Here is a 14663-nt window from a genome sequence, read left to right as displayed (position 1 = left end):
TGCAGTATATTTTTTATTCTAAAGCAAAGTTTCTTATACACAGCAGCTGACAATGATACACACCTTGATTACACAAATTTAATGAATCTCTAAAGAACTCATGTCCATAGATGTATGTTGGTAAACAATGACATTTGAAATCTGATGCAAACCTTCAGGTGCTGTTCTATAGATTCACATGTACATTCAAGCAACACTTTTTTTTACTTGCATGTTTGAATAAAAATACACAAAAGTAACTAAATCTTCCCATAATTTACATTTTTTTGGGCATGTGCACATGTATCCTAATTCTTTGGATTACAGTAGAAAGAGCTTGAACAAAAGCCCTGGTTGGTCACTGAATTACACACTATACAAAATCCAGATTCAAATGGGTAACATTACATCTTAAATATATTTATCTTCAGTGTTAAATCTCAACTCAAGAATTTGTATTAGTAAGGATCAAAATACGGTGCATAAAAATGGTCAGGAAGTTAGGTATGTGATACTAGGTAGCCAGAAATACCTCTAGCAACATCCAGTTAAAGACTTCTAGCCATCCCCTTCAAAATAACAAAATCACACTATGCATAAACTCCCAAAATAAAACCCACATATACCCAGTGTGAACATATACTCTAAACACCCTAAATATTCTCTGCAAGGTACACAGTTCAGAGGTAATATACAATGAATCTGCTCAGCAAAGGGTTAGAGGTTACCCTTCACTAAACACATAGTACAACTGTTGTTGAAATGAGTCAGGCCCTAGGATGGGCAGCCAATAGGTTCTTGATCAGAGGGCCACATCCCATTTCTTTTACACAAGTTACTTTCCTTGTCTCTTTTTTACCCTTCCTTCATAGCCACAGAAGGGTAATATAATTGGATGGGTGTCCTGTGTTCCTCTCAGAGTAATGCAGTCACAGAAAATGGAATAGGTTATTTGCCTGCGTTTAGACAGGCAGCCCAATTCTGTTTTGTTCAGATCTTTTTAAGAGCTGACTTGATTGGTCAAAAGACCTATTAGTGAGAAGGAAAAAAATCAGAATTGTGCTGCCTGTCTAAACACAGCCTTTTGAGAGTACTGGGACAGAACATTAAGATACTACTCCCTTCATTCATCTGAACTGATAGCCAATTGTAATATGGAGAATATGTTTGGCTGCTGAGAGGCAGACCAGATCACACTACACAGGACCGTATCATACCAGTGTGTCCATATACACACACAACACAAAGAAATCACGGTGAGTATTCGGTCCTTCAGTCAAGTGAGACATAAGTACACTTCCAAGACTAAGGGCACTTTCAAACCAATGCAAACAATGCTTCAAAAGCACAGCAGACACCTTTTTTTCAGAGAGCAGTGTAGAGGTGGATAGAAGTGAATGAAATGGCAGATTTACACTGTCCAACAGATGAGATGGGGACATTTTGTTGCACCCATTCATGACTAGAGGTCTGTCAACCAATGTAAAACAATGTTTCTCCCACCTCAAATGTTCTCCACTTCACCATACCTCCAAACACACATTCAGTGAATCGGCACACGCACAACACGTCGCAGGCATTTTGGTTTGAAGGCACCCTAAAATTTAAGACATGTGTCCTACATGGCAACATCTCCCTGCATTTGACAGGTAATTAAAACAATGCCCATCAGATTAATTAACTAAATTATTTACATACCGCATGTAGAAAAATTCATGTTATCACGCTACCAGATGATGTCTTCATTGCAAATAGTTACATAAAAACCAAGGTGACCAAGATGACATATGATTCAATAACAATTGCACAGGGGAAAAGGAACCCAAAACCTAAGTCCCCCTCAATTAGAACCATAATGGATGATAACAAATGTATTTTGAATACCATGGATATAAACATCTGTAAATATCAAAACCAAAGGCCTGGACAGATTAAATAATAAGCTGTGGAAATAAGTGTTCTTCATACATCTACCTCATAGAGGATGTTGGTTCGACATAACTCCAATGTAGATAATACGTCCTTTATTCAAAAAGCTGCTATATACACACACACACATATATAGCTACAGCCTATGTTCTGGCCTACACAATGTCGCTAATTCTCTCTCTCGCCCATATCTCTCCCTCTCCTGCACGGCTGAACTTGTCCATCTCCCGTAAGGATGTTTACCGACTCCAATACCCAGGGGACCTAACAGGGTGTGTGTGTGTGTGTGTCATAACACAGGTACACACACTGGACTCACGTACTGTAGTGGTCCTGAAACAAAGAAGATACACAACACGTAAGAACCTACTGCTTACACCGTACCAGTTGTCTGAGTGTTGACGTTGCATAATTAGGTAACCTTTAAATAAAGTTGCCCTTATACACAATGTACTTTGGTAACTAGTATGTTGTATCTAGCATGCCTTTGACCAAATAATCACTGATACCGTTGTTACTGTGCACTTACATAGTAATTAAATCAAGAAACTGGATTTCCAATTGGAATAATGATATAAAAAGGGCAAGTTCTTATTGTGTTGAAATTGCCTTACGGCTTACAGTCACCATAACACATTCACTTCAGTATGTGGCACATGTGGGAGTCAATCTGCTGCTAGCACCAAGCTCCAACCAACAGGGCCATCTGAACCACAAACCTGAAGGGACGTGACTACTCCGCTGGCCATGACGGACAGCCTCCCGGCCGCAGAGCGGACACCCAGCTTCAGCTGGGACATGTCTGGAGCACTGGGCAGCATGTTGGTCAGACGATATGAGCTGGCTGCATGGGGACCGGAGAGAGAGAGATGGTTAGTAACATCAGTGGTAGTGGCAGTTGCTTTATAATGATCATTCTTCTGATGTTTAAATTGTGGAGGTGTACACATGCAGTGCCTGGATTAATAAAACCTCTGACTAGGAGTGCTGATCTAGGATCAGATCCCCCATCTAATTCAATATGATCTGAAGGCAAAACTGATCCTACTCAGATGCTTTGTGAATATGGGCCCTGGTGTTCACTTGATTTAGTGATATGAAATGGTTAAATTATATACTTTAAAAGTGTGATACAGTACACTCAAAGTATTCAGGCACCTTGACCTTTTCCACATTTTGTAACGTTACAGCCTTCTTCTAAAAAATATATATTTTTCAAATCCTCAATCTACAGGTTTTTTGAAAGGTTTGCAAATGCATTAAAAATAAAAAAACAGAAATACCTGATTTACATAACTACGGAGACACAAAATTGAGCTCAGGTGCATCCTGTTGTTTTCACTGATCTTCCTTGAGATGTTTCTACAACTTGGAGTCCACCAGAGGTAAATTCTATTGATTTGCAAAGGCACACGTCTACAGTCGTGGCCAAAAATATTGGCACCCTTGCACTTTTTTCAAGTTACTCAAGAAATTGAACAAACTGTCTCCACAATTCTTTATTTCACTATTAATACTACAGAACATTTGTTTTTGTTTCAGAACTTAATATATCCATTTAAAATGTAAGAAATAACATTGACAAAATGATTGACACCCTAGACTTAATATTTGGTAGCACAGCCTTTGGTCAAAATAACTGCCTTCTAACTGCTGTTTTCAGAACTCTCCACAAGTTAATGGGATGTAGATCTGGACTCATTGCTGGCCACTTCAGAACAGTCCAGCGTTTATTCTTGAACCATTCCTGGGTGCTTTTTTAAGTGTGTTTGGGGTCATTGTCCTGCTGGGAGACCCATGATCTTCAACGGACACCCAGCTTTCTGACACTGGGTCTGACATCGCGCTCCAAACTAGTGTGCCAGAGGCAGCAAAGCAACCCCAAAACATCACTGAACCTCCATTTTGGACTGTAGGGAAGGTCTTCTTTTCTTTGAAAGCTTCATTTTGTTTTCTGTAAACAGAGATGTTGTGCTTTACCAAAAAGCTCTAATTTGGTCTCATCTGTCCACAGGACATTCTCCCAGAAGGATGTTGGCATGTTCAGGTCTTTCTATCAGCAGTGGGGTCCTCCTGAGTCTCCTACCATACAACGAGTTAGCGAAGGATGGTCCGAGTTGAAACTGTCGTACCTTGTGTCTGAAGGTCAGCTTGAATCTATGTGGCAGTTGACAGAGGTCCTTCACCATTCGAACAATCCTTCGCTGCAATCTTCCATCAAGTTCTCTTGCGGCCACATCCAGTGAGGTTGGCTACAGTGGCATGGGCCTTAAACTTCTTGAAAACATTACGTATGGTGGAAACAGGAACATCAAGGTCTCTGGAGAGGGACTTGTAGCCTTGAGATTGTCCATGCTTGTGTCTGACCTCATAACTCACTGGTTTTCCTTTTGTCCACGCTCATTGCGGTACACACAGTGACAAAACAGGAGAACGAGTCCTTTTCTCTATTCAAACTGGTTGAATACATAGTTTTTATACTGCAGGCATCTTCCATTCACCACAGGTGAGTTCAATTCCAAAGTAAATGAGAATCACCTGCTTGAAATCTAATTATTTCTAACTACGTCTAGAAGGTGCCAATAATATTGTCAGGTCTATTTTAGGATTTCTGTGGAATTAGCTAAGATTTTGTTTTGTTCAACTGCACACCCGAAGACATACATATACACTACCGTTCAAAAGTTTAGGGTCACTTAGAAATTCCCTTTTTGAAAGAAAATCTCATTTTTTGTCCATTAAAATATCAAATTGATCAGAAATACAGTGTAGACATTGTTAATGACTATTGTAGCTGAAAACTGCAGATTTTTTAAATGAAATATCTACGTAGGCGTATAGAGGCCCATTATCAGCAACCATCACTCCTGTGTTCCAATGGCACGTTGTGTTAGCTAATCCAAGTTTATCATTTTAAAAAGGCTAATTGATCGTTAGAAAACCCTTTTGCAATTATGGCAGCACAGCTGAAAACTGTTGGGCTGATTAAAAAGCAATAAAACTGGCCTTCTTTAGACTAGTTGAGTATCTGGAGCATCAGCATTTGTGGGTTCGATTACAGGCTCAAAAAGGTCAGAAACAAAGGACTTTCTTCTGAAACTCGTCAGTCTATTCTTGTTCTGAGAAATGAAGGCTATTCCATGCAAGAAATTGCCAAGAAACTGAAGATCTCATAAAACGCATGTACAACTCCCTTCACAGAATAGCGCAAACTGTCTAACTAGAATAGAAAGAGGAGTGGGAGGCCCCAGTACACAACTGAGCAACGGGACAAGTACATTAGAATGTCTAGTTTGAGAAACAGACGCCTCACAAGTCCTCAACTGGCAGCTTCATTAAATAGTACCTACAAAACACCAGTGTCAATGTCAACAGTGAAGAGACGACTCCGGGATGCTGGCCTTCTAGGCAGAGTTGCAAAGCAAAAGCCATATCTCAGACTGGCCAATAAAAATAAAAGATTAAGATGGGCAAAAGAACAAATACACCGGACAGAGGAACTCTGCCTAGAAGACCAGCATCCCGGAGTCACCTCCTCACTGTTGACGTTGAGACGGGTATCAAGCTGCCAGTTGAGGACTTGGTTTTTGCTCTGACATGCACTGTCAACTTTGTGACCTGACACACATATGCATACATACACATACGTATGTAAGGTCCCACAGTTGACAGTGCATGTCAGAGCAAAAACCAAGTTATGAGGTCGAAGGAATTGTCCGTAAATCTCCAAGACAGGATTGTGTTGAGGCACAGATCTGGGAAAGGGTACCCAAACATTCCTGCAGCATTGAAGGTCCCTAAAAAAAACAGTGGCCTCCATCATTCTTAAAAATGGAAGAATTTTAGAACCACCAAGACTCTTCTGATGTTCACTAACAAAGATACAGAGTTCCTCTGTGGAGATAGAGAACCTTCCAGAAGGACAACCATCTCTGTAGCACTACACCAATCAGGCCTTTATGGTAGAGTGGCCAGACAGAAGCCACTCCTCAGTAAAAAAGGTACATGACAGCCCGCTTGGAGTTTGACAAAAGGCACCTAAAGGACTCTCAGACCATGAGAAACAAGATTCTATGGTCTGATGAAAACAAGATTGAACTCTTTGGCCTGAATGCCAATCGTCACATCTGGAGGAAACCTGGCACCATCCCTACGGTGAAGCTGTGGGGACGTTTTCAGCGGCAGGGACTGGGAGACTAGTTAGGAGGAGGCAAAGATGAACGGCGCAAAGTACAGAGAGATCCTTGATGAAAACCTGCTCCAGAGTGCTCAGGACCTCAGACTGGGGCGAATGTTCACCTTCCAACAGGACAACGACCCTAAGCACAAAGCCAAGACAACACAGGAGTGGCTTTGGGACAAGTCTCTGAACGTACTTGAGTGGCCCAGCCAGAGCCCGTACTTGAACCCAATCTAACATCTCTAGAGAGACTTGAAAATAGCTGTGCAGCAACGCTCCTCGTCTAACCTGACAGAGCTTGAGCGGATCTGCAGAGAAGAATGGGAGAAACTCCCCAAATACAGGTGTGCCAAGCTTGTAGCGTCAAACCCAAGACTTGAGGCTGTAATCGCTGCCAAAGGTGCTTCAACAAAGTACTGAATAAAGGGTCTGAATACTTATGTAAATGTAATATTTCCATTTTTAGATTAATACAATTTACAAACATTTCTAAAAACCTGTTTTTGCTTTGTCATTATGGGGTATTGTGCGTAGACTGATGAGGGGGGAAAAAAAAAAAATATTGAATCCATTTTAGAATAAAGCTGTAATGTAACAAAATATGGAAAAAAACAAGGGGTCTGAATACTTTCCCGAATAGACTGTATGAATGGTTGGCTTCCTTACCCGCCTGTTTCTTTGGGTCATCAAACAGGTCAGCTGAGCTGATGGAGTTGCTTCCAGAGAACCTCTCCAAGCGAGTCTTCGCCTCATACTGCATGGAAACAACCACATTAATACTTCAAATGACATACTTGATACTAAACAATGAACATACTACACATAGGGGTATTACTTCAACAGGGATTTTCAGGTAGATAAAAAAAAAGTAGATAATAATCAAAAAGCAATGTTGCAACAACAGGGAGAGACAGCCAGAACAGAAGCAGAGAAAATGTCTAACAGCCTTCTCTGAGAGACATATGAATTCCACAGCACCAAATGAACTGTAAACACCAGCCTCAGAGGCTTATAGGATGTCACAGCGTAGCGTAAAACTTTAACCAGAACAGTCAACACTGGCAGATATTTGATACTGGCAGTCAATTAGATCAAAAAGGTAGGAAGATCAGTACTTAGGTACAACATAATTATAGACTCAAATAAAAGGAAATCAAATCCATTTTTTGTATATTCACTACCAGTCAAAAGTTTTACAACAGCTACTCACTCAATGGTTTTTCTTTGTTTCTAGTAATTTTCTACATTGTAGAATAATAGTGAAGACACCAAAACTATGAAATAACACAAATGGAATCATGTAGTAACCAAAAAAAGTGTTATACAAATCAAAAGATACTTTAGATTTGAGATTCTTCTAAGTAGCCATCCTTTGACTTGATGACAGCTTTACACTCTTGGCACTCTCAACCAGCTTCACCTGGAATGCTTTTCCAACAGTCTTGAAGGAGTTCACACATATGCTGAGCTCTTGTTGGCTGTTTTTCCTTCACTCCGCGGTCCAACTCTTCCCAAACCATCTTGATTGGGTGATTGTGGAGGCCAGGTAATCCGATGCAGCACTCAATCACTCTCCTTCTTGGTCAAATAACCCTTACACAGCCTTTAGGTGTGTTGAGTCATTGTCCTGTTGAAAAACAAATGATAATCCCACTAAGCGCAAACCAGACGGGATGGCGTATCGCTGCAGAATGCTGTGGTAGCAATGCTGGTTAAGTGTACCTTGAATTCTAAATAAAATCACAGACCGTGTCACCAGCAAAGCACCCCCACAATACCACACCTCCATGCTTCACGGTGGGAACCACATGCGGAGATCATCGGTTGACCTACTTTGCGTCTCAGAAAGACACGGCGGTTAGAACCAAAAATTTCACATTTGGACTCATCAGACCAAAAGGACAGATTTCCACTGGTCTAATGTCCATTGCTCGTGTTTCTTGGCCCAAGCAAGTCTCTTCTTATTGGTGTCCTTTAGCAGGGATTTCTTTGCAGCAATCCGACCATGAAGGCCTGATTCACGTAGTCTCCTCTGAACAGTTGACGTTGAGATGTCTCTGTTACTTGAACTCTGAAGCCATTATTTGGGCTGCAATCTGAGGCTGTTAACTCTTATAAACCTATCCTCTGCAGCAGAGGTAACTGGGTATTCCTTTCCTGTGGCGGTCCTCATGAGAGCCAGTTTCATCATAACGCTTGATGATTTTTGCGACTGCACTTGAAGAAACGTTCAAAGTTCCACATTGACTGACCTTCATGTCTTAAAGTAATGGACTGCCATTTCTCTTTGCTTATTTGAGCTGTTCTTATCATAATATGGACTCGGTCTTCTCCCAAATAGGGCTATCTTCTGTATACCACCCCTACCTTGTCACAACACAACTGATTGGCTCAAACGCATTAAGGAAAGTAATCCCACAAATTACATTTTAACAAGGCACATCTGTTAATTTAAACGCATTCCAGGTAACTACCTCATGAAGCTGGTGGAGAGAATGCCAAGCACGCGCAAAGCCGTCATCAAGGCAAAGGGTGGCTACCTTGAAGAACCTCAAATATAAAATATTTAGATTTTTTAAAACACTTTTTTTGGTTACTACATGATTACGTATGTTATTTCATAGTGTTGATCTCTTCACTATTATTGTACAATGTAGAAAATAGTAAAAAATAAAGAAAAACCCTGGAATGAGTATATGTGTCCAAACTGTTGACTGGTACTGTATGTGTGTGTCCCGTGACAGTGTGCCTACCTCAGAGTCATCCTGCTTGCCAAAGTACATGTCAGAGGAGATGGCCTTGACGTCCCCAAACTTCTTGCGGGCGTCGCCTGAGTCTGAGACAGGGACCGGGTCTGCTTTCCGCCGGGCTGCGGTCCTGTGTGTGAGAGAGAGGGAGGGTGCATTCAGTGACAACTGCAGTGAGAACCTTAAAATAGAATAAAAAAATAAGTGGCTCAGAGAACTTATACGGCCAAATACATTTTTACTTTTTCACATGCAATTTCATGTATTTTCATCCCTGGAAATCAAAGTCAAAGTACCTGTCGTCCTGTGAGGAACTCTTGGTGCTCAGGTAGAAGTCTGGCTCTGGCTTCCTGCTCTCTTTCCTCCAGCCAGACTCCCCCGTCTCGCTCCAATTGGAGAAGAACTTGTCAGAGGATTCTGTCGGGTCATCAAACTTGGTCATCGACATCCTGATGGGTTTCATATGGAAAAGAGAACTCAATTTAATGGATTTCGTTCCCAGATCATAGCCTGGTCCCAGATATTTTTGTGATATCTTTCCAACTCCCATTACAAGACAACACAAAGAGATCTGAGACCAGGCTAGCCATGTCAGTGATTACTTCCAAGAAGGAATGGCAGAAGGAATGATCCATTGCTAAAGTATTGGAACGTTGCCGGAGTGTGGTGACCTGGATGTAAAGGAGCCTTCGTCAGTCTCCTCTTCCTCCTTCTCTGTGTACCTCCGGCTCTTAGTGGGCTGCTTGGACCCCACTGGGCTCTCCTGCTGGATAGTGTGCATGTCTGACAGCACAGAGTGAGAAACTCCACTAGAGGGAGATAGAGGGGGGAGAGACAATGGAGTCAAATAATCAAAGTATTTGTTACCACAATATCTCCAATGGTTACAACATGTTTCAGTCCCAACAATAATATAATTATTTTAGATCAGGGTTTCCCAAACTAGGGGTCGCATGATTTGAAAAATCGGGTCACGAGAGAATTTTAACTTGGTTCGTAGAACCGGGGTTACGTCAGTACCGTTTAAGCTACAAAATACTATGACCCCATCACTGAAAGATAACTCTCAGGAACACGTACTGTTTCCCTTTACTAGCCGTTAGAACCGAGTGCACAAGACCAGACACTAAATCAGACTGGGAGAAAAATAACAATCAATTATGGTATTTTATACACAGAAGACCATACAACATTATTGCCTGATGATCTTCTGAACTTCCCAATACCTTTCTGATGCATTTCAGTCACTTCAAACCATAGTCGTCAGATTGAAATAGTGTCAAAATACTGTCCAACAGATTTCTAATACTGTCATAACCCAAATTAAAAAAGTAAACATTGGCCGTCGATTACATATATTTTTTACATGGTGGGGTCGCCAAAATGTTTTAATATCAAAATGGGATCGCACGGCAAAAAAGTTAGCGAATCCCTGTTTTAGAAGATGAGTGACTTATCCCCTGCAATGTAAAGTACCCCTTTAAACTATTCTACATAGGACATCTGTAAAAAGTATGTTAAGAAATAAACGAATCCTTTTATCACCACCACCATCAATTCAATCCCCCTCACCTCCTGCTTCCAAAGCCCATGCCCAGTCTCTCAGCCTGCTCCTTCTTCTTCTCCCCCATCCCCTTCATCTTCTCTGTATTACTCCTCTGCTGCGCCTCCAGATCCTTATAGGCCAGTCTCATGGAGGCACCACTAGAGGGAGGAAGAGAGAGAAAAATGGAGAAGCAGAGTGAAGATTAGAGAATAATTGACAATGTGGATGAGAGAGCGAGAGGCCAATTAAAGTCCATTTAAATTGGAGATAGACTCACATAGATTCCTCTGCTGGTTGGGGGCTGTTCTTGGTGGTAGTGGGTGCTGTATCTCTCTCATTGAGTTTGTCTACCGCCTGTGCTTTCTTCTCTAGGTCACAGAAACTCTGTTTGCTCACCTTCTTACCCCCAAGACCACCTTTCTTAGCGCCCAACTGAGACAAAACACAGGACACAGACATGAACACGTGTCTACTAATCTACTGACCCACAAGATCCATGAGTGATGTACACAGTCCATTCACACTAAATGCCCCACCCACACACACACACACATCACCAAATTCACTCTTATTCATAAGCACAACACACATAGGTACATGGAAGGAACATTACCTCCTTAAATCCACTACCATAGAGTACATACTGTTTTCTTGGCCCCAGTTGGTTTCTTCTTGAGAAGAGAGGAGGACTCTAAGGGAGAAGGAACAGTGGGCATTAGAATACGGCTGATAGAAACTGCTAAGAGCTACTGTTCCAGGCTGAGATATTTCATGTACTCCTAATGCTTAAGGTTCTAGTTGAGTATCTTTAGTCTCTAGGGCATAATCTCTTGGTCCTCTTACCTAAGGCTTCTTTAGGAGACATACTTAGCACGTCAACACTGGGACCCTCTGTATTACCTGAAGACAGAAAGAGTTGAGGACATAGACGACATGGACAAACAGATGCAAGTGTATGTGTGTTTCTGAAGTGTAAATATTGAAGTAGAGGTGTACCGTTTTTGTCTCTCTCAGTTTCTTTTGTAGAGGGTTCCTCTACTGGGGTGGGGCTTAGATTCATCTGGGCGGAGCTTGTTATATTAGGTTGGGCGGAGCTACGATCATCAGGGATTGCCTGCCAAAATACGCAAGGTAAGGACAAGACCATGTAAACAACATGCACACATCCATAATCTTCTACAATTTCAAATAAATAAGTGCTAACAGTCATACACACACTCAGGGGTGAGCACACACACACCTGCGCATGCATACTGAAGAAATCCTCCTCCTTATTGACGGGAGATGTTGGAGAGAGGGGGGCCTGGCTGTCCAGCCACAACTGCAGGGAAACAAAACAGAGGATTCCTTGGCATCTATAAGGACCTAAGTATACAATCATTTAAATCAGCCATGTTGATGCGACATGATTATGTTGTTAAAGACAGTATAACAAGTAACCAATGTTGACTAAATCCATTTTTGCCCAGTGGAATGTCTGGATGGATGTGTGTGGCACCTCAGTGCCGAAGCGCCTTGTGGCCTGCGTGGCCGAGGTCTTGATCTTCTCGCGGTAGAGCGCAGCGGCTCGGCTGTTGTACTTGGTGTTGGCGGCATTGGACGTGCAGCCTTGCTGGGCAAAGAAGGCATTCTGAGAGACACGAGGGGGAAAACAATGGTTTGAATTACACATTGACTCTGTAATACAAAATGTATTGTTAATAGTTAACAGAATATTGCATTAATCATACAGGTATTATACAGGGCCCTATTGTGACATCATGACAACATACAACATACTGTCCAGAAACATTGCCGCCCACCTGCATACATTCTAGAGATAATGCCCACTCATGCAGTCAGAAACATAACTACTAGTACCACCCTCTCAGCGCTTAACAACACAGCAGGTTGGGACGTGGCTGCCCACCAGTCAGTGCCCACCATGGATGGCTTTACTCACCGCGCTGGCATTGCCGCCCACCTGCATGCATCGCAGCTGGTACCAGGACCAGTTAGAGTCCAGCTCAGTAGACCTGAAACAAACAATACACAGTTCTGATTTTGAACACTCCATCGGGCCATAAATGTGTCAAACTGTGTGTTGTGTGAAGCCAACGGTCCTGTCCAGAAACAATCCCTAGCCCCTACCCACTAGTGTAGATCTGAAAGAACAGGATGGGGTAGGCAACAAATGTGTTTTTTCATTCATTGTTCCTTACCTGATGAATGACAGGTGCACTCCTAATGACCTGTGTGTTCCTGAGCAGTCTATACAGAGAAACACTCCATAGGTGATACTGGCCCAACTAGGATTCTTAGCCGAACAGTCAAAGCACGCCTGTAATAGAAAAGAAGCAACTTTGGAAAACATGCGACTTGAATACAGACAAGGTGTTCGCTGTCTCCTTCATGCAGTGATAAGTCTATGGGGACATTGATAAGCAAATTAATATGAGCGCATGCCAAATAGATAGCAAAACACTAACAAAAAATGAAGCAACCCAGTAGCGTGGAGGTCTGAAGTACAAAATATTGACCTCATACTGTATATTCTTTTCTAGTATTGCCTCTACTTGTCCACACATTAAGCGAACGCCGACATTTACCGAAAGTATTTCTAAACTAGCTAATTACAAATGTTACAATATAGTGGAAACAATGTTTCCAAAACAGCATTTCGGTGCTTGCGGTTGCAACATTGTCGCGTTCAATGTAGCCAGGCCTAAACAGCAGACGGAAACAGCTGGAATCGACAGTTAATGAGCAAGAGGTATTGTTTATGTCTGTGTGATATCTTTCATCTTTGTGGTGTCCATGAGTCAACATTTACCAGACATCTATACTTTACAATAAACACACTGACGCTAACGAAGTGGACTGTCCAACCAGTTTCTTAAAAGTACCATCTTTGTTCCAACTGTCATCATGCCACATGACAGCTGGCTCGAACGTGACTGTCCAGGATGTCCTATTGTTCCATTTAAAACTGCGCAGGCCAATTATTTCTTAAACACTGCAAAAACATTTTGTCAGGAGGATGTGCAATGAGCATACATGGTTCAAAGCTTTTCCATGTGCGTTTGTTACGACGCATCTACCCCTGCCCAGCAAAACAGTGCGACGTGTCATTTTTTCCCCTCTGAAGCTAGCTAGCTAACATTAGCTACTTCCTCGTTAACGGCTGAAAGCTTTTCAACTCTCACCTTATTCGTAGAAAGGGAACGTAGTCGTTTGAAAATGGCAGCAATATCTTGCTTGCTGGGCTCTGACATCTTTCCACCTGTTGTTAATTTCACCTGATAGGTAAAGCGCAGCGTTTAGCAAATTTGTTTCCCTGTAAATCAAAAATACTTCCGGTCTCGTCATGGGTAAAGGCACACGTCAGAACGATACTTTTTTTTTGTTGCCTGTGCTCTGATTGGTCAGCAGTAACACGTGGGCATTATTGTAACATGGAGGTCTGGGTAGTAAAGTTACATTTCTTTCTATTATCCTTGATCCTGTATGTTTAATAAAAATAAAAATAAAGAAATGACAACAGTAAAACTTCTCTTTTCGTTCAATTCATTTATAATGCATGCTGTGGGACAACATTGGCAAACTGAGTTGTGCAAGTAAAGCTGCTGCGGTGTTCTGTTGATGGCATGACCTGAAACCAATGATATACATCTCATGACCTGAAACGCACAGAAAACTTCACACCTCTCACACTGACAGAAAACTAATATCAAACCAAATCGATCTTCCTCTCGATATGCAGTTGTAGGCATAAAATGTACGGGATATTTCCAGGAGCATCATGCATAAACAGTGTGTGCTAAATAATGCATTCACAACAATGTCAGAGCCATAACGTCAACTCCCAATAGGAGAAACCTATACTCGAGATAGGAATTGGGATAGGTCCTAAATAACAGATATAGTTTGCCAATACTGGTAATGCACATGTGGTGGCATTAAGGGTGTTTGTCAATCATTAACTTTTAAAAGTAAATGAGAAATATAATCTCACAGTTATTTGTCAATTACTAATCATAAGTAGGCTCTGGCCCCTCTGGAGATATGTAATATTTACAAACGTAACAAGACAGCAAATTCGCGAGACATTCGCCATAAAACATTCAATTATTGTACAAACGGATTTGTTTCCGAATCACAGCATTTCATCTGACAGAGAACAAAAGCACTTAAGGCATCTCATAAATTAACAGTCTTTGATTTCCAAATAGAAATTTAAATCACAACTCCCTAATCTGTAACTGGTTAATTTGTTCATAGGTTTCACGCTATTTACATGCAA

The 14663-nt window shown here is 41.6% G+C and overlaps 1 protein-coding gene across 2 annotated transcripts; it reads right to left on the bottom strand.

Moving 5' to 3' along the window:
* LOC129865133 (ADP-ribosylation factor GTPase-activating protein 3-like) lies at nucleotides 1–13745 on the bottom strand. 2 transcript variants are annotated; one of them, XM_055937630.1, is made up of 16 exons: nucleotides 13567–13745; nucleotides 12583–12701; nucleotides 12324–12396; nucleotides 11880–12011; nucleotides 11622–11702; nucleotides 11378–11495; nucleotides 11225–11281; nucleotides 11026–11072; nucleotides 10659–10813; nucleotides 10408–10539; nucleotides 9507–9644; nucleotides 9132–9284; nucleotides 8842–8965; nucleotides 6755–6842; nucleotides 2628–2752; nucleotides 1–2241 (listed from the first exon to the last, which is right to left on the bottom strand). In XM_055937630.1, exons 1-16 carry the CDS (start codon nucleotides 13633–13635, stop codon nucleotides 2224–2226), a joined length of 1629 nt encoding a protein of 542 aa, XP_055793605.1. In that variant the 5' UTR covers nucleotides 13636–13745; the 3' UTR covers nucleotides 1–2223. The 2 variants fall into 2 exon arrangements, with proteins under 2 accessions (XP_055793605.1, XP_055793607.1); XM_055937632.1 differs by lacking the exon at nucleotides 13567–13745 and adding an exon at nucleotides 13267–13470.
* Nucleotides 13746–14663: the final 918 nt, after the last annotated feature.

The sequence above is a fragment of the Salvelinus fontinalis genome, chromosome 11, assembly GCF_029448725.1.
Source record: "Salvelinus fontinalis isolate EN_2023a chromosome 11, ASM2944872v1, whole genome shotgun sequence".
Lineage (NCBI taxonomy): Eukaryota > Metazoa > Chordata > Actinopteri > Salmoniformes > Salmonidae > Salvelinus > Salvelinus fontinalis.
This window is presented reverse-complemented; position numbering and strand designations above follow the sequence as displayed.